This window comes from Drosophila busckii, chromosome 2R (genome assembly GCF_011750605.1).
Source record: "Drosophila busckii strain San Diego stock center, stock number 13000-0081.31 chromosome 2R, ASM1175060v1, whole genome shotgun sequence".
Classification (NCBI taxonomy): Eukaryota; Metazoa; Arthropoda; class Insecta; order Diptera; family Drosophilidae; genus Drosophila; species Drosophila busckii.
This window is the reverse complement of record NC_046605.1, coordinates 18,102,784-18,116,968: the sequence shown is the minus strand read 5'-3', so window position 1 is coordinate 18,116,968 and position 14,185 is coordinate 18,102,784. Positions and strand designations below refer to the sequence as shown.

The 14,185-nt window shown below is 36.1% G+C and overlaps 3 protein-coding genes across 3 annotated transcripts; 2 read left to right on the top strand and 1 right to left on the bottom strand.

The window, feature by feature from the left end:
- Window positions 1-3,647: 3,647 nt before the first annotated feature.
- Window positions 3,648-4,305, top strand: LOC108594699 (skin secretory protein xP2-like). The gene is made up of 2 exons (XM_017979839.1): window positions 3,648-3,665; window positions 3,748-4,305. The coding sequence occupies exons 1-2, from the start codon at window positions 3,663-3,665 to the stop codon at window positions 4,303-4,305; spliced, it is 561 nt and encodes a 186-aa protein (XP_017835328.1). The 5' UTR covers window positions 3,648-3,662.
- A 2,369-nt stretch (window positions 4,306-6,674) lies between these two features.
- LOC108595447 (leucine-rich repeat extensin-like protein 6) lies at window positions 6,675-7,287 on the top strand. Its single transcript, XM_033293079.1, has 3 exons — window positions 6,675-6,705; window positions 6,775-6,968; window positions 7,065-7,287. The coding sequence occupies exons 1-3, from the start codon at window positions 6,703-6,705 to the stop codon at window positions 7,264-7,266; spliced, it is 399 nt and encodes a 132-aa protein (XP_033148970.1). The 5' UTR covers window positions 6,675-6,702; the 3' UTR covers window positions 7,267-7,287.
- Window positions 7,288-11,634: 4,347 nt separating this feature from the next.
- Window positions 11,635-12,220, bottom strand: LOC108595836 (protein transport protein sec31). The gene is made up of 2 exons (XM_017981126.1): window positions 12,164-12,220; window positions 11,635-12,104 (listed from the first exon to the last, which is right to left on the bottom strand). Exons 1-2 carry the CDS (start codon window positions 12,164-12,166, stop codon window positions 11,790-11,792), a joined length of 318 nt encoding a protein of 105 aa, XP_017836615.1. The 5' UTR covers window positions 12,167-12,220; the 3' UTR covers window positions 11,635-11,789.
- Between the last annotated feature and the right edge of the window lie 1,965 nt (window positions 12,221-14,185).

The window sequence follows — 14,185 nt, the reverse complement described above, 5'->3', positions numbered from 1 at the left end:
ATGCTGTTCAAATGTCTGAGCTTCAAATTTGTCAAAATTGATGTTTTATTTATAGTTTTCAGAAACATTCTTTCAACATAAGTTCTGGTGATCTATCGCTTTAGGTTTGAGTGCAACAAAATTATAATATGATTGAACAAAAAAGTTGAATTGACACTTATTGATTATATCGCATATGTAGTTTGTATAAAACAAAATTTCAGAAAAATATTTACTAAACACAATTTGAAATTGCCTGTTTTGTTCAACGAATTATCAACAATTCCATAATCACATCACATAAACCAAGTGCATTTAAAATGCTTGTGGCATCTCTTACTGAATCGGAATGATTTAGAACTCTACTTATCAGAAAATGGCAAAATATAATAGATTGCTACTTCACATTAATAAAACTTGCTATGCCAAAGTGTCAGATACTCGAAATCAGTTGAAACAAATAGCAGTAAGCTTAAAGATAATTCGGAGATGGTTTGTCGCTTAAGTTTGCAAGTTAGAAAATAACAAACATTTATTTGAATCCATGGATGTTTGTTAAAACTAAATTCAAGAGCTTTGTTTCATTCAAATAACAATTAGCAATTTGACGGCGCAATGTGCAATTTTCAGCCTCATTGCATTTGAGCTCAGCTCAGGACAAAATATGGCATAAAAAGCTGCCAAGTTGGACTGGGGCGGGGCAAACAATTGACAGTTGGCTGCATTTGCAACCGCACTTAATTAGCACTTAATGATGCTGATTAACACGCATTATGAGCACACAGCCCTGAAGCTTTCAGCTGTCCAGAGGTGCACGAACAGTGTAGTGAGGCTTTAGGCGTTCGAATTACAAAATAATCGCAATGCGAACAACGCGGCTCGGCTCGCCTGAATGTATGCAAAAGAAATCGCAACAATAAACGTTGAAAATTGCGGCGCATATAAAAATTGATGAGGCTCGGCAGCAACCAAAAAGAGTGAGAGAGGCAAACTTCGAAAAATAAAAACAAAAACTGACAGTATCTACGTAATTATATCGAGAGTGGCAGGCCAGCCAGCCGACCAGGTAGGCGGCTGTGTCTGCCTCGAATATGCAACGCGCATTGCTTTCATTTATTTTTACTGTTACTGCAGATTGGAACCTGCTTTTCACACCTGTGTAAGCGCCACCCGCCACCCCATCACACAAACTGCCGGGACTGTTGCACTTCATTTTCAGCATTAATTTGTCGCCCGTTGATTTATCTGCACAAAATATACGAAAAAGAGAAAATACTGGGAAGCTACGAATTTATGAGCTGACACTCTCAATGGGCATTAAAAATGCAACAGCAACAACAACAACAAATCTGTATCGATTGTTAAACATTTTTGTGGCTGAAACTAAAGCTGCCAGAGCTCAGAGTTCAAGATATAAATTCAATCAAGTTTTACACTAAATACAAATGCAAATGCGACTTACAGCTGAGCGCAGTTATCAAGGTCGTTGGGTCAACGAACGTACTGGCCTTAAGCCTTCAAACAGTCAACTTAAATATTAAAGTCATCCCACAATATGTTTATTGTACGCATTGTAAATTCATGTTAGAGCAAACGTTGTATAATTTATTGAAATTTAAAGTCACTCTTATTGCGAGTTTACTGTGCCCCAAGCTGAAAACAAATTGAAAAGCCGCTTAACTGGATTCGTATGTTATTCAAAGGAAATAATTAATCAGCGACTAAGTAGCATAAATCAAAGGGCCAACTATGCGGCAGCATGCATACGAAATTAATTCCGTTAATTAACACTAGTTAAACAGCATAAATAACCATAAAGGCCCTAGACTATGACAATTTTTATTTCAACAATGGCATGTAGCAAATTTTCTCACAAACTGTTCAATCATACAGCGTAAATATTTATGCGAAGCGCCCAGCAAAACTTTTGTAATTCCTACAATCATATTATGCTATGCTATTAAATGGTTCACTCAATTCAATGCTAGTAGATACGTTGGGGTGGCTCGAAAAATATTTACAAATTAGTAAATATTCTCAAAATATTTAATATAGAAACTGTGATTCTAAATTGAGCCTTGGCTCCATCCAGATTGAAATCACAAAAGCAACATTCTAAATTCATAATGATTTGAATATTACAAGCATAAAAGAAGAGTTTAATAAATTTACTGAAAATTCCAAGGCATTGATTTATAAGCACGTATATAATGAAGCCCTAAGTTTCAGTGTTTTTCCATTTTGTAAATTTTTGTCAACTCTCAAATTGAACCACCCTAATATACGTGCTGTTTTTTCATTGTTGTAGTTTGCTGGCCATCTATTTTTATACAATTTGCACGATTGCAGCAGCTATTAAGAGGCAAACAACTAAATAACGTATACGCAATGTTGCATGACATGTAACAATGCAACGATTGTGAATGTATCTGTGTGTGCTTGTGTTGGTTTCAAACATTTATGGATGCTGCGAAAATAATGGAATTGTCAAAATAAAAGCGGGTTAAGTGCTTGTTTGCATAGCTCTTTGAATCACAATGGCGACACAGCAGTCAACAACAGCAGCTACAACAACAACAACAACAACAATAGAGCTAAGAGCTTGTCGCCCAAATGTCTCAAATGGGGATTTTTATTTTGGCAAAAGCTTTGGCTGTTCATTGGCAATTTGTGTAATTAAAAGTGCGAGTGTCCTTGCGCCCACATGTCACGCCCACTAATTTATTTTGCCGTCACACTGGCGTCAAGCTCAACTTTTGACCCGCAAAGTGAAACATTTCGCTAACATGAATATTTAAGCAACTAAAAATAGTTAAAAACTAAAGAGGAAACCGATATGCGAAATAAAAATACATTTGGTTACATTTAGCTTAGTAACGGGCAATTTAATGCATATCATATACATATATGTATATATATATCATATAATATATGTAGCTGCACAGCTTTGTTTCGTTGACAACAATGGGGCAAGGCGAAGAGCTCTAAAAATTTGCCAAGCTCTATAGTTATATCTGTCGTCGCAGACAAAGACACTAATCAGCCTTATCAAAGCTAATTAAGCAAAACTAATCACAGCAGCTTGGACTTGTTCATCACAGGCCAAGACAACTCGATGGCGTTGGCCCAAACTTGACTTTGATACATATACAAACATAATGTTTCATGCAAATTTTGATATTAAAACCAGATTACATTTAAGAGCAGCAGGCACGCCTCGCTTAAAAAATACTCTAACTAACTAGGGGATTATATATTGAAACAATTAAAGCATACATATGTGTAATAAAAGAATAAAGCTAGCTGCATTCAACGCATTTAAAATTAAGTCATTGGCGCTTTTTTAAATTCAAAATTATTGACAGCTTATTAAGCTTATTTGTCTGCATTTATTTTTTGTTTCATAAATATTCAATTTCCTACATTTTTCATCCTTTTGCTAGTTTATCAAGTCGTGTGTATCATAAATTGCAATTATGTTTCTCTTCCGCCTTGGTAATCTCTCATCCACGACGTACTATGCCCCATTCAAAATATACTCTGCCTGGCCATTCCATTAACATTTGCGTCTGATCAAGCATTTCCATAATATTCTCATCTCATCACAATTTCATATAAATACTCCAGTTGTCTGTGAACCAAAACATACTCTCAACTGTAGCGTTCCAAGTAACATATCCAACATGGTAAGCAAGCAGCAGAGCAGCATCATCATCATCATCATCGCCATCATCCAAACGGACTAAGACTAATCCTTTTGCCTTTTAGAAATTCCTCGTTGTTGCCTTTGCCCTTTTGGCTGTTGCCCATGCCGATGTCTCCCATCTGGGTTACAACTACAACCCCGTGGCTCCAGCTCCAGCCCCCGTTAAGGTTGCCCCTGCACCTGTCGCAGCTCCAGTGAACGCCTACATTCCTCCAGCACCTGTTGATGTGCCTGCCCCTGTCGCTCCTGCCCCCGCTCCAGTCCGCGTTGCTGCTCCCGCTCCAGTCCGTGTTGCTGCCCCCGCTCCAGTCCGCGTTGAGGCTGCTCCAGTTGCTGCTCCCGTCAACCAGTATATTCCCCCAGCACCCGTTGAGGTTGCTGCCCCTGCCCCAGCTCCAGTCCGCGTTGCTGCTCCCGCTCCCGTCCGTGTTGAGGCTGCTCCCGTTGCTGCCCCAGTCAACCAGTACATTCCTCCCGTTGCTGCTCCCGCTGCCGTCCCAGTCCGTGCCGCTCCCGCCCCAGTTCTGGCTCCCCAGCCCGTTCTTGAGGAAATCGAACCCGTTGCCGCCGATGGTTACCGTTACAAGACCGTGCGCCGTGTCGTCCGTCGTCGTCTTTAAATAGTTACCCCTAACCCAAGACGAGAACCTGTAGCTCAACCAATAAAGTTTTATTAAGTTTAAAAAAAAAAACACCACAATATTTTTATTGGGATAGGTTGACTGGCAACCAGCTTCATCTTCAAGATTAATCTAAGCAATGGATTTGCATACCTCCCAGCAGCTACCGGAACAACTACAAATATGCTTAGCCATTAAAAAATATGCTTGTTTTTTATTTGGTTTATTGTCTTTTGTCTAAGATTTACGACACACTTATTGTCTAAGCGATAAATCCAGTTTGAGATTAGTCGAACTCTTTACCCAGCAGCTGCTTAATATGCCACTGGCGTTGAAAATTAATTAGGCAAATGTGAATTCTCAGCAATTAGCACAAGATGAAAGAGAAACAAAAACTGATAGAGAGACAGGAAGAGAGTTCCAAGCGAATTATTATTAATTTTAGCATGAACTTGAAACGCTGCCATAGGCTCGAAGCTTATTATCCAAACATAAATCAGCATTGGTCAGCTAAAAACAGAAAACGCAGACGAAAAAAACATAAAAATGCAGATTTGAAATAAAAACATTAAAAATAAGCTGCGCATATAGAAACATTGAAAACTAAAAGCCATTATAGATCATAATAGACACCATTGTGAAGAGTGGTCAAGTATAAGCCTAGATGCTCTTTCTAAAACATAAGGCAAGTTATAAAATTAATGAAAGTGAAAGACTTTCAACATTCAGTTTAAATATAAAATATTATTTTATTTAATTAAATAAATAATCTGATGTTTTCAGAGTCTATATAAGTATGTTATGTAGGCTCAATAAACTTTCATGTAAAAATGTAATTCAAACAATTTACTTACAAAGGAAAACATTGAAGAGAAATTCATTAAACTATTATAATCCAAATCAATTGAAATTTGAGAATACAGGATACCTTATCTAATTTCATATATTTTTTTTTAAATTAATTTTAAAACAATATTATATCTTTCCAGTCTAATAAAAATTTGAGTTACCACCAGCATGTTATTTAATATATTTAGGCAGAAAAATAGTTTCAACTTTAGTTTTCGAGTTGAAATCTTTAATGTTCTTTATAGTGAGAAAGCTGCCTAGCTTAAGCTATGAGCGCAAATACTTATGTAAGATCGCTATCTATATCTTTTGTAAGAAAGAGTGGAGAGTGATAATAGCTCTTTAACATACTCTGTTTTTTATGTTATTTAAAACAAATATATAATTTGCCTCCACACCTAATGTGGGTCAGCATCTAAAGAAAAATATTTTTTAAAATTAAACATTAAACCAGTTTTATGCTGTTACAATTTAAATAAATAGATTTAAGTCAGCATCTAAAGAAAAATATTTTTTAAAATTAAACATTAAACCAGTCTTATGCTGTTACAATTTAAATAAATAGATTTAAGTATATAATAAAAATGCTAGTTTAAAAAAGAAATCTAAAACAAATAAAATATATTTTGCTTAAACACACAACTTCTTGCTTATAACCGTTAGTGTTACTATTTGTTAGAGCCATTATATTAAAATTTATTTTCTTCTAAAAGCAACGCTAGAGAGACTTTAATGAGACGCTGTTAATTGAAGACTAGCTAGCTAAGTTTACCACATTAGTTCAATGATTTGTGGGCAAGTCAGACGTGCATGTTTTTTTTTTCTTTTGACCAAGTAGATAAGTGTATATTGGCAAACATGATATTAAAATAAACAACACCGCTAATTGTGCGACTGACCCACGAGCATCCATCAATCTCAAGAGACGCTGCACGGCAACAAAGATTCAACAAAAAATAATAATAATAATAAAAAATAGCGTGAACGACTTTTCTAGGTAAACCGCAGCTTAGATGCTCTAACATTGCACTAAATAAAGCTAAAGCTCAACTTTATATTTGACACAAACATTGATTAATATTAATATAAATACACTTTAGTAGCTTATCTTAACTAAAAACAAAACCGCATTGTGGCAACATAAACAATTTATATGCAAATCTTGATTGTCTTGTGATCTAATTCAAGAAGCCTTTGGCGACTTCAATAGCTGACCCCAGACTCAGAGACTAACAATGCATTTAAGCATTGTCTATGACTTGCTGCCGGACGTTTTCAAACAGAAACACGTCCAACCACTTGACATTGGGCACCCCTCTTCCGACAACCAACTGTGACTCTATCTCTGACTGACTATGACTATGACTGCGAGTGTGAGTGTGAACTATGAAATTGTATTTCAAGCTGAACTCGTCGTGTGGCACTTGAGGGCAGCACGCAATTAATTTTGACCCGAGCCGAGCTATAAAAGCCGCAGCAGGTTTAGAGTTCAACTACATACAGCAAACAGTGATCCAAGCATCAACACAACAAGAGACCATTCCAAAAATGGTAAACCAACTATTAAAGGATTATTCTATAGCATGGGGCACATACTGACCACCGATAATTTTATTGCAGAAATTTCTGATTGTAGCCGTTGCCTTTTTGGCTTGCGCCTGCGCGGATGTCTCGGAGCTCGATCAGGGCTATAACTATCCACAGCCGGCGCCACCAGCACCCGCACCCTCGTATATTCCTCCGCCAGCAGCTCCAAAGAACACCTATATTCCTCCTCCTCCGGCTCCAGCCAAGGCGTACATCCCACCCCCACCACCAGCGCCCAAGCCCTCATACATTCTCCACACCACCAACCCCACCACCAGCACCAAGAAGCACCTACATTGCTCCTCCCGCGTACCCGCGTACATCCCTCCCCCCCCACCAGCACCCAAGCCCTCATACATCCCTCCCCCCGCTGCACCCGCCAAGGCCTATATTCCACCCGCTCCAAAGAACACCTACATTCCCCCAGCGGCCGAGGAGCCCGTCTTCGATGAGATCGAGCAGCCAGCCCAGGATGGCTATCGCTACAAGACTGTGCGTCGTCGTGTCTTCCGTCACCGCAATTAAGCTTAACCTTTGTTGACTAATCTTACGAATTGCAAAGAAGCTATAACGAAATTATATTTGATTGTTAAACAGTTAAAACCACGAAAATTTATGTGAATAAAAATCAATTTTTAAAGCAAATTAATTAATAGTTTGAAAAAAATGGCAAAACTAATTTGCACAAGTTAACGAAATGCAATAATTGCTAAATTAAATAAATTGCTAAATTAATTTAAATTCAATATACAACAAAATGATTTTAAATGAACTCATTTTGTATTTAGTCAAATGAGAAACGTTTTTAAAATTTCATGGTACGATTAAATTTATACAAAAAATATTGCCTGGTTTATATATTTTCTACAAAATAAAGCGAGTTTCCCAAGCTCTCTGAACTTCGGTACGATTTTGCTTTAATAAATACATGTACCCTATTAAATTATACTTCAGTCAAATAATTATTTGACAATTATATTTATATGCCAGAAGAAATGTTTTATTCAAATCTTTAATTGTTTTATGTTATCTACCAATAACTTTTTTACAAAAAATGTATGATATCTTAACTCTGTAAAAAGAAGAAAGTTCAAGAATAACTGTAATTCAAGTGCTTAGAAAATATTTTTAAATGTCAGCTAATATTCTAGCTAGCAAAAAATTTAAAAATTTTATTGTCAAAATACTTGTACTAATACTAATCTACATTATGAGATTTCCATGGATTAGGAGCTAACAACCCATAAATAATTTACAAATTGTACTTAATGAAATAGAAATATATATAATAGAGCGCTGCAAAAATTGTTTGTAAAAATACTTTTGCCCACTTATGTATATAAAATCTAAATATAAATAAAACATGTTCATATCCTCTATCGTTCTCTTTTTCGTATTAGAATTAAATCATGCGAAATTTCGAACAAATTGTATCTAAAATTAACAAATTTTATTTAGTTGTTTAGGTAACAAGCTTTTATTATAAAATTTACATGTGAAATATTTAATATGCAACTCTAATCCTAAAGAACAGTAAGTATTATGATGGGATACATTATCTAGATTACATTTAAAGAGGACTCTAAGAAGTCGAAGCGATTGAGCAGTCCAACAGGTCATGCCTTGGTTGGATTTTAGTCAATCTACTCAGCTCCGTTTTGCTTCCACTTAACATGCCACAAGTTCTGACAATCTACATATCCAAGGAGATAGATGTACACACATTGCCACAAACCCCAAATAAACCGCTCAAGGCCAAACACATGTCAGCGGCACTTTGGGCCGCCTCAACGACTTTGTCTGTATCGTCAATGCAGTAAAAAGGTCAATTCGCCGACCAGACCAATTTGAGCTAACCAAACAGCACAAAAAGCAAATGGCTAAAGCATTGAATGCCCCACCGACCACCACCAAAAAAACAAAAATAAGGAAAAATATACGCAGTATGTATAGAAAACAAACACAAACAAATCCTCGATTACAAAATCAAACAGCATGCACAGAATTTGCTAAAAACAAAAAAAGAAAAGCAGAAAAAAAAAGAGCAAACTTGTTTGCCATAATGCAAAATGGGAAAATATGCGAATTCAATAAACTGCTCGTCCTGCCAGCCTGAAAAGGATGTTCAGCCCCAACTACTTGACTAGTGACTGTGACTTGGATATGGCTGAAAGAAAAACCCTTACAAGTCATTTGGCCAATTGCTGTTGACTTTGCTGTAAAACGAATTTCCTTTTTGGTCGACGACGTTGCCCCCGGAGGCAACTCCAGCTAGCTGGATGGCTGGCTTGGCTGGCTGGCTGGCTGGCTGGCTGGCTGGCGACCATCACCAATGGACGCCACATATTTTGCACCCAGTTTATGCTGATGACATGCAAGTGGCAAAATTATTTTGTGCTCGTGCATTTTGTCGCCAAAGCGTATAATGAGCAGCAAACAAGCTGTGGAAATCGCCAGACAGGCAGCCTCACGACTCTTACTAAAGAAAAACAAGAGAACGTCACGTCGTCAGGCTCAGGCTCAGGCAGACTTTAAGATGTTCTATAATAATGCTACAGCTCATGGTAGTTAGAAAATATTTTTAGTTTCATTTAATAGTGAATAGTGATAGTCTTGATAATAAAATCTACAGAACAAAAATTAAAACTAACTACTAATTAATCGCATAGCTTTATTTATAATTATTGCTCACTGAATTTAATTTTTCATTTCATCAGACAGACTGTTCTGATGTTTTTTTTTTATTTTTCTTAATAGTGAAGTTCTGAAAAAAATAATATACAACTATTGATAAGAAACCAAAACCGAATTAAAACTAACTAGTAATTAATCTTATGATTTTCTCTACAATTATTTGTCAGACTTTAAAATATTCTATAAAGAAAAGTATTTCAGAAATATTGTTAGCTTTAATTTGCTTTGAAGTCTTTAGTTATTGAAGGGGTAACACTACGATAGGCTTGTTTTTAATGAATTGAATTCTGTACTACAACCTATTAAGTATTTATGCAGTATTAGTATAGTATAAGTATTATTATATTTATTTATTTTATATTTTATTTAAAGCCAGTGTAAAAACAATGTGTTATTGCTTGAATTTTTATATATATTTTACTTTTCATTTACTTCTAGTCTTTACACAATTTGTTTGGAATATTATATGTATTTGATATTGTAAATTTTGGCTAATTGGTCAAACACAAAATTTAAAAACAGACACATTATTGAAGCCTATAATAAATAATAGATTAAAGATGAATTAAAATTAACTACCAATTAATTGTATAGTGTTTTTTTTTTTGTATTTCATATCGCTATTGCTAGAATGGCTACCTATGTAAGTAGCTATTACCTGAGGACCTATATACTTCACTAGTTGGCAGTAGGTATCTAGCTCTAGTGCTAGTTCTAAGTAAGCAATGTGGGGCAATTTTCTATTTCCGATATGATAAAATACATTCTGTGCTGTTGCCTAGTAAGCAATTATTTTATTAGCTTAGAACTAGTGCTTAGTCATATAGGGTATATTTAATTTAATGCTATAACCGTACCGATCCACAGACAGTGTTTGCCTCAAGGCAAAATTCTTAGCCTGGCAGCTGTTACTTACAAAAAAGTACGCGTATTGGTCTTTGTTGACATACGAACACATATTCCCCATGGAGTCTATCAACAGTTGATAAAGCAAGTGTTTCATTCTCTCTCTGTGTGTGTGTGAGATATTCCATAAGTTTATTATTTTGAAGGTAATTGGATTTGTGTTCGCAGCCAAGAAGGCAGACGTCGCATATTCTGCGGCAAAATAATAAGAAAATATGTATGAATTTTATTTTTATTTTATTCTTGTTGTTGTTGTTGTTACGCGCCAAGAAGTACAATGAACCGTAAGTTGGCGCTAACAGGGTGTCTGGGCCGATCCCGCAATTGCAACATATGCTGGCTATGCTGGCCAGGGAGTCGCTTCGGCTGCGGCTGCTCTGCGGCTATTGGCCAATGTCCATTGCGACGGCTGCGACGGTGCTGCGCGCCATTGTTTGCAGTCGTAATTGTTTTCCTAATGGATAAAGTCTATAAATTTCTGTGCACGACGCACAGAACCAAATGCGAAATATGTCACGAATGTTAAACGTTTTATAAACGGGCAGAGGGGGGCGGCGGCGGCGGCGGCGGGTAACTTATCGATGCCGGCCACTCAGCGGGAATGGAGCTACAGTCATTGTTGGAGCTACAGCTGGAGTGCCCAGACTCCTTGCTCGCTCGCTCGCTCGCCTGCCCGATGAATGGCAAATGAAGTTGTTTATGGCGCTGACAGTTGAATGTTTACTAAGTGCTGAGTTATAAAAGCAATAATAGCAATAAACTTGTGTTAGAGACCAGATAGTTGAATCCCCTCCCAAGCCACAAGCAGCAAGCTGAGAACGAAAAATTTCATTTTGAAGCTAACAAAGTTGTTTAAATATTTTTAATCAACATCAAATGTTCAATGTTTACGATTAGGAACGGAACATTGGAAAATATAGAAAAGGCTTAAAAATATTATTTACCATTTTGCCGTAGAGCTGTTTATAAAATTTTTTCTAAAGTCTTCTAAGCCTAAAAATAAAATTCAGCAAAATGTTCTCTGTTTTGTAATTTGAATTTAAAATAGAAGAGAAAATTTGGACTTTTTTTGTGGTTTAAAAAAAGTAATGTAATATAATGTGTTCAATAAGATTGTAAAACTATTCAATGAAATATATCTGAGCTATATTTATATTTTATTCCTAGCGATTTTTAGATTCAATCTATATTACTCTATAAGAATAAAAAGTCAATTCTAGAACTGCTGTATAAAAATTGTTGATCTACAATCTGAGTAAAAATTAAAAATATTGTGTTTTTTTTTTTTTTTTTGGTATTTTAGGCTTTATTATCCTGGTGGTTACTTTGATATCAAAGCAATTGCAAGACAACAATTACAGTAACAAATTCTCTAATTTACTCTCCAGCTGCATTAAATCAATTACACTCGAGCTTAGCAATAACAACAATGAGATAAAGTCTCGGATTTAGTTGCGGTGACGGAAGACGCGACGACGCACGGTCTTGTAACGGTAACCATCCTGAGCGGGCTGCTCGATCTCCTCCAGCACAGACTCCTCTGCGGGTGGGATGTAGGCATCAACGGGAGCGGCAACGGGTGCGGGTGGGATGTACTCTGAAGCTGGAGCCGCTGGTGGAATGTATTCGTTCTTGGGTGCTGCTGGTGGAATGTAGCTCTCAACGGGAGCGGGCTGGGGATAGTCGTAACCGGGCTGAGCCAGCTCGGAGACATCGGCAAAGGCGCAGGCCAGGAAGGCAACGGCAATAACAATGACGAATTTCTGCATAACGAAATAGATAAGTAAAGATTTAAGAGATAAGATTAAGTTGAAGCGTTTACCATTTTGATTTGGTTTAGTTGCTTGTTTATGCTGCGATGAACAGTTCAAGTGTGCTGTAGGTTTGACTAAATGCATTGCTTTTATAGCTATTTTATAGCTAAACTCAAACTGGTGACGGAAGCTGCTGCCCAAATGACTTTGAACTTGATCACATCACATCACATTGATGACGACCGGTTTGAGGTTTTGCGCTCGTTTTTTGGATGCACAGACATCATTTGAAAGATTAATGAAGTTATGCTCACGTTTCGATTCATCTGTTCGTAGCTTATACACTTTGAAATTTGCACGAAAAATGGCAAAGGGTATCACGAAGTTGTGCAATTGTATGTAACAGGGCGAAGCAGACGTGGCAGACACCATAACGTATATTTATTCTTTATCAGCAAGATGAACTGAGTCCGTCTGTCTGACTGTATGAGCAACTGTTTCTTAACAACTATAAGAGCTAGAGCAACCAAATTTTATATCTAGGTGCGCTCCTAAGCCAGTACTAATTTATTTAGTTTTATTTTCTCGCCCCTCCCCTGCAAATCGCAATAAAAGATTTACATCTACAATATTCAACGGAAATATTTAACGGAAAAATCTAGAAAAATTACAAAAGCGCTTTGTCATGTTCTTCACCGATGCCTTACATTAAAAAACGAGCATATATTTATTTTAGAAATAATTCACATTCAAAATTTCAATTTAGAAAGCGGGCTGACGTTGACTGTAACTCGTTAGTTGTTTAGTATGTTTGCTACGTTGCACTAGTCAAAGTGTATATACATGTTAGCTACGCTCAAGTTGACTGCGTCCACTTGTTTTTTTTCTATGCATTCAAGTGCGACGCTTCGAGTGGGCAGCAGGCCAATTCATATTGTTTGTTTGTTGCTCTTCGCTTAGAGGTCAACACAATGCGTTTTTATTTAACTATGTTCGAATTTATGCGGCCCTTTAATTGATTTACTGTTGCGACTTTGTGACGGGGCCACGCGTCAAGCAGACCTTGGAATATATGCCCCGACCACCCCGCGCTAGAAAACGAAACGAAAACGAAAACCTTTTCTTTTTTATTGTCCCACTTAGGTGTTATGCTTTGCTGATTGTTGTTCGTAGCTTGAGCTTGATTAAAACCAAATTTAATTTGCATTTTACTTCAGCTGACCTGACTTCAATTACGGCCCCCAGCATATGCGAGCTACCTGAGATTTTATACTACAGTGGTTATAATTCAATTTAGGATTTATTTGTTTTTCTTATTTTTGAAATTATTTGTTTTATTAAATTTATGTTATTCGTTCGAATTGACTTATATGTTTTTATTAGAACAAATATTCATTCATTTGTGTTGTTCATTCTTTTTTAACAGCGTTTATTTTATTTAATTTGTTATTATTTATTCGTTCGATTTGTTTAATTTGATTTTTATTCAAATAAACATTTATTAGTGTTATAAAGAGCATTCATTAATATGCTATAAAGTAAATTAAATAGATACTAGAGTGTCACAGAATTTTAAATCAATACAAAGTTGATTTTAGTAAATAGATTTATTTCGTTCAAATGTGAACTAATGATTAAACTACGATAATTTTTGGTCTTTGCTTAGAAGTAATCGGAGATTATAAAAATGTATGTAAAAATAAAATAATTTTTTTTATATTCAAGTTATTTTTAGAATTGTATTAATAGATTTTAATTGTCGTAACTAGAGATAATATATAAAAATAATTGTATGACACGCCTGCATAATTTTTATTTTATGAACAATTCTTACAAACTTATTCAACACAAATAACTTTTTATCTCGAATAAACTTTGCTGTAAAATATTTATGCTACAAGTATTTTTAATATTCCAATTCAACGCTTTTCAACCACGGTGCAAATGGAGGGCAAAGTAATGTTTGCTTCTGATAATATTGCAAATAATTTTCTTTTTTATGTTGATTATTTTTCTGTAAACTGCGCCCCCTCATCTTAACCTTAACACACCTGGACTGGGACTGAGATTGAGACTCGGCTGGCTGGACT

Excerpts from the sequence above, each read along its gene's own strand:
- LOC108595447 (XM_033293079.1), top strand. Across the intron at positions 6,969-7,064 it reads GCGTACATCCCACCCCCACC|CCCTCCCCCCCCACCAGCAC; the intron begins ACCAGCGCCCAA and ends ACCCGCGTACAT.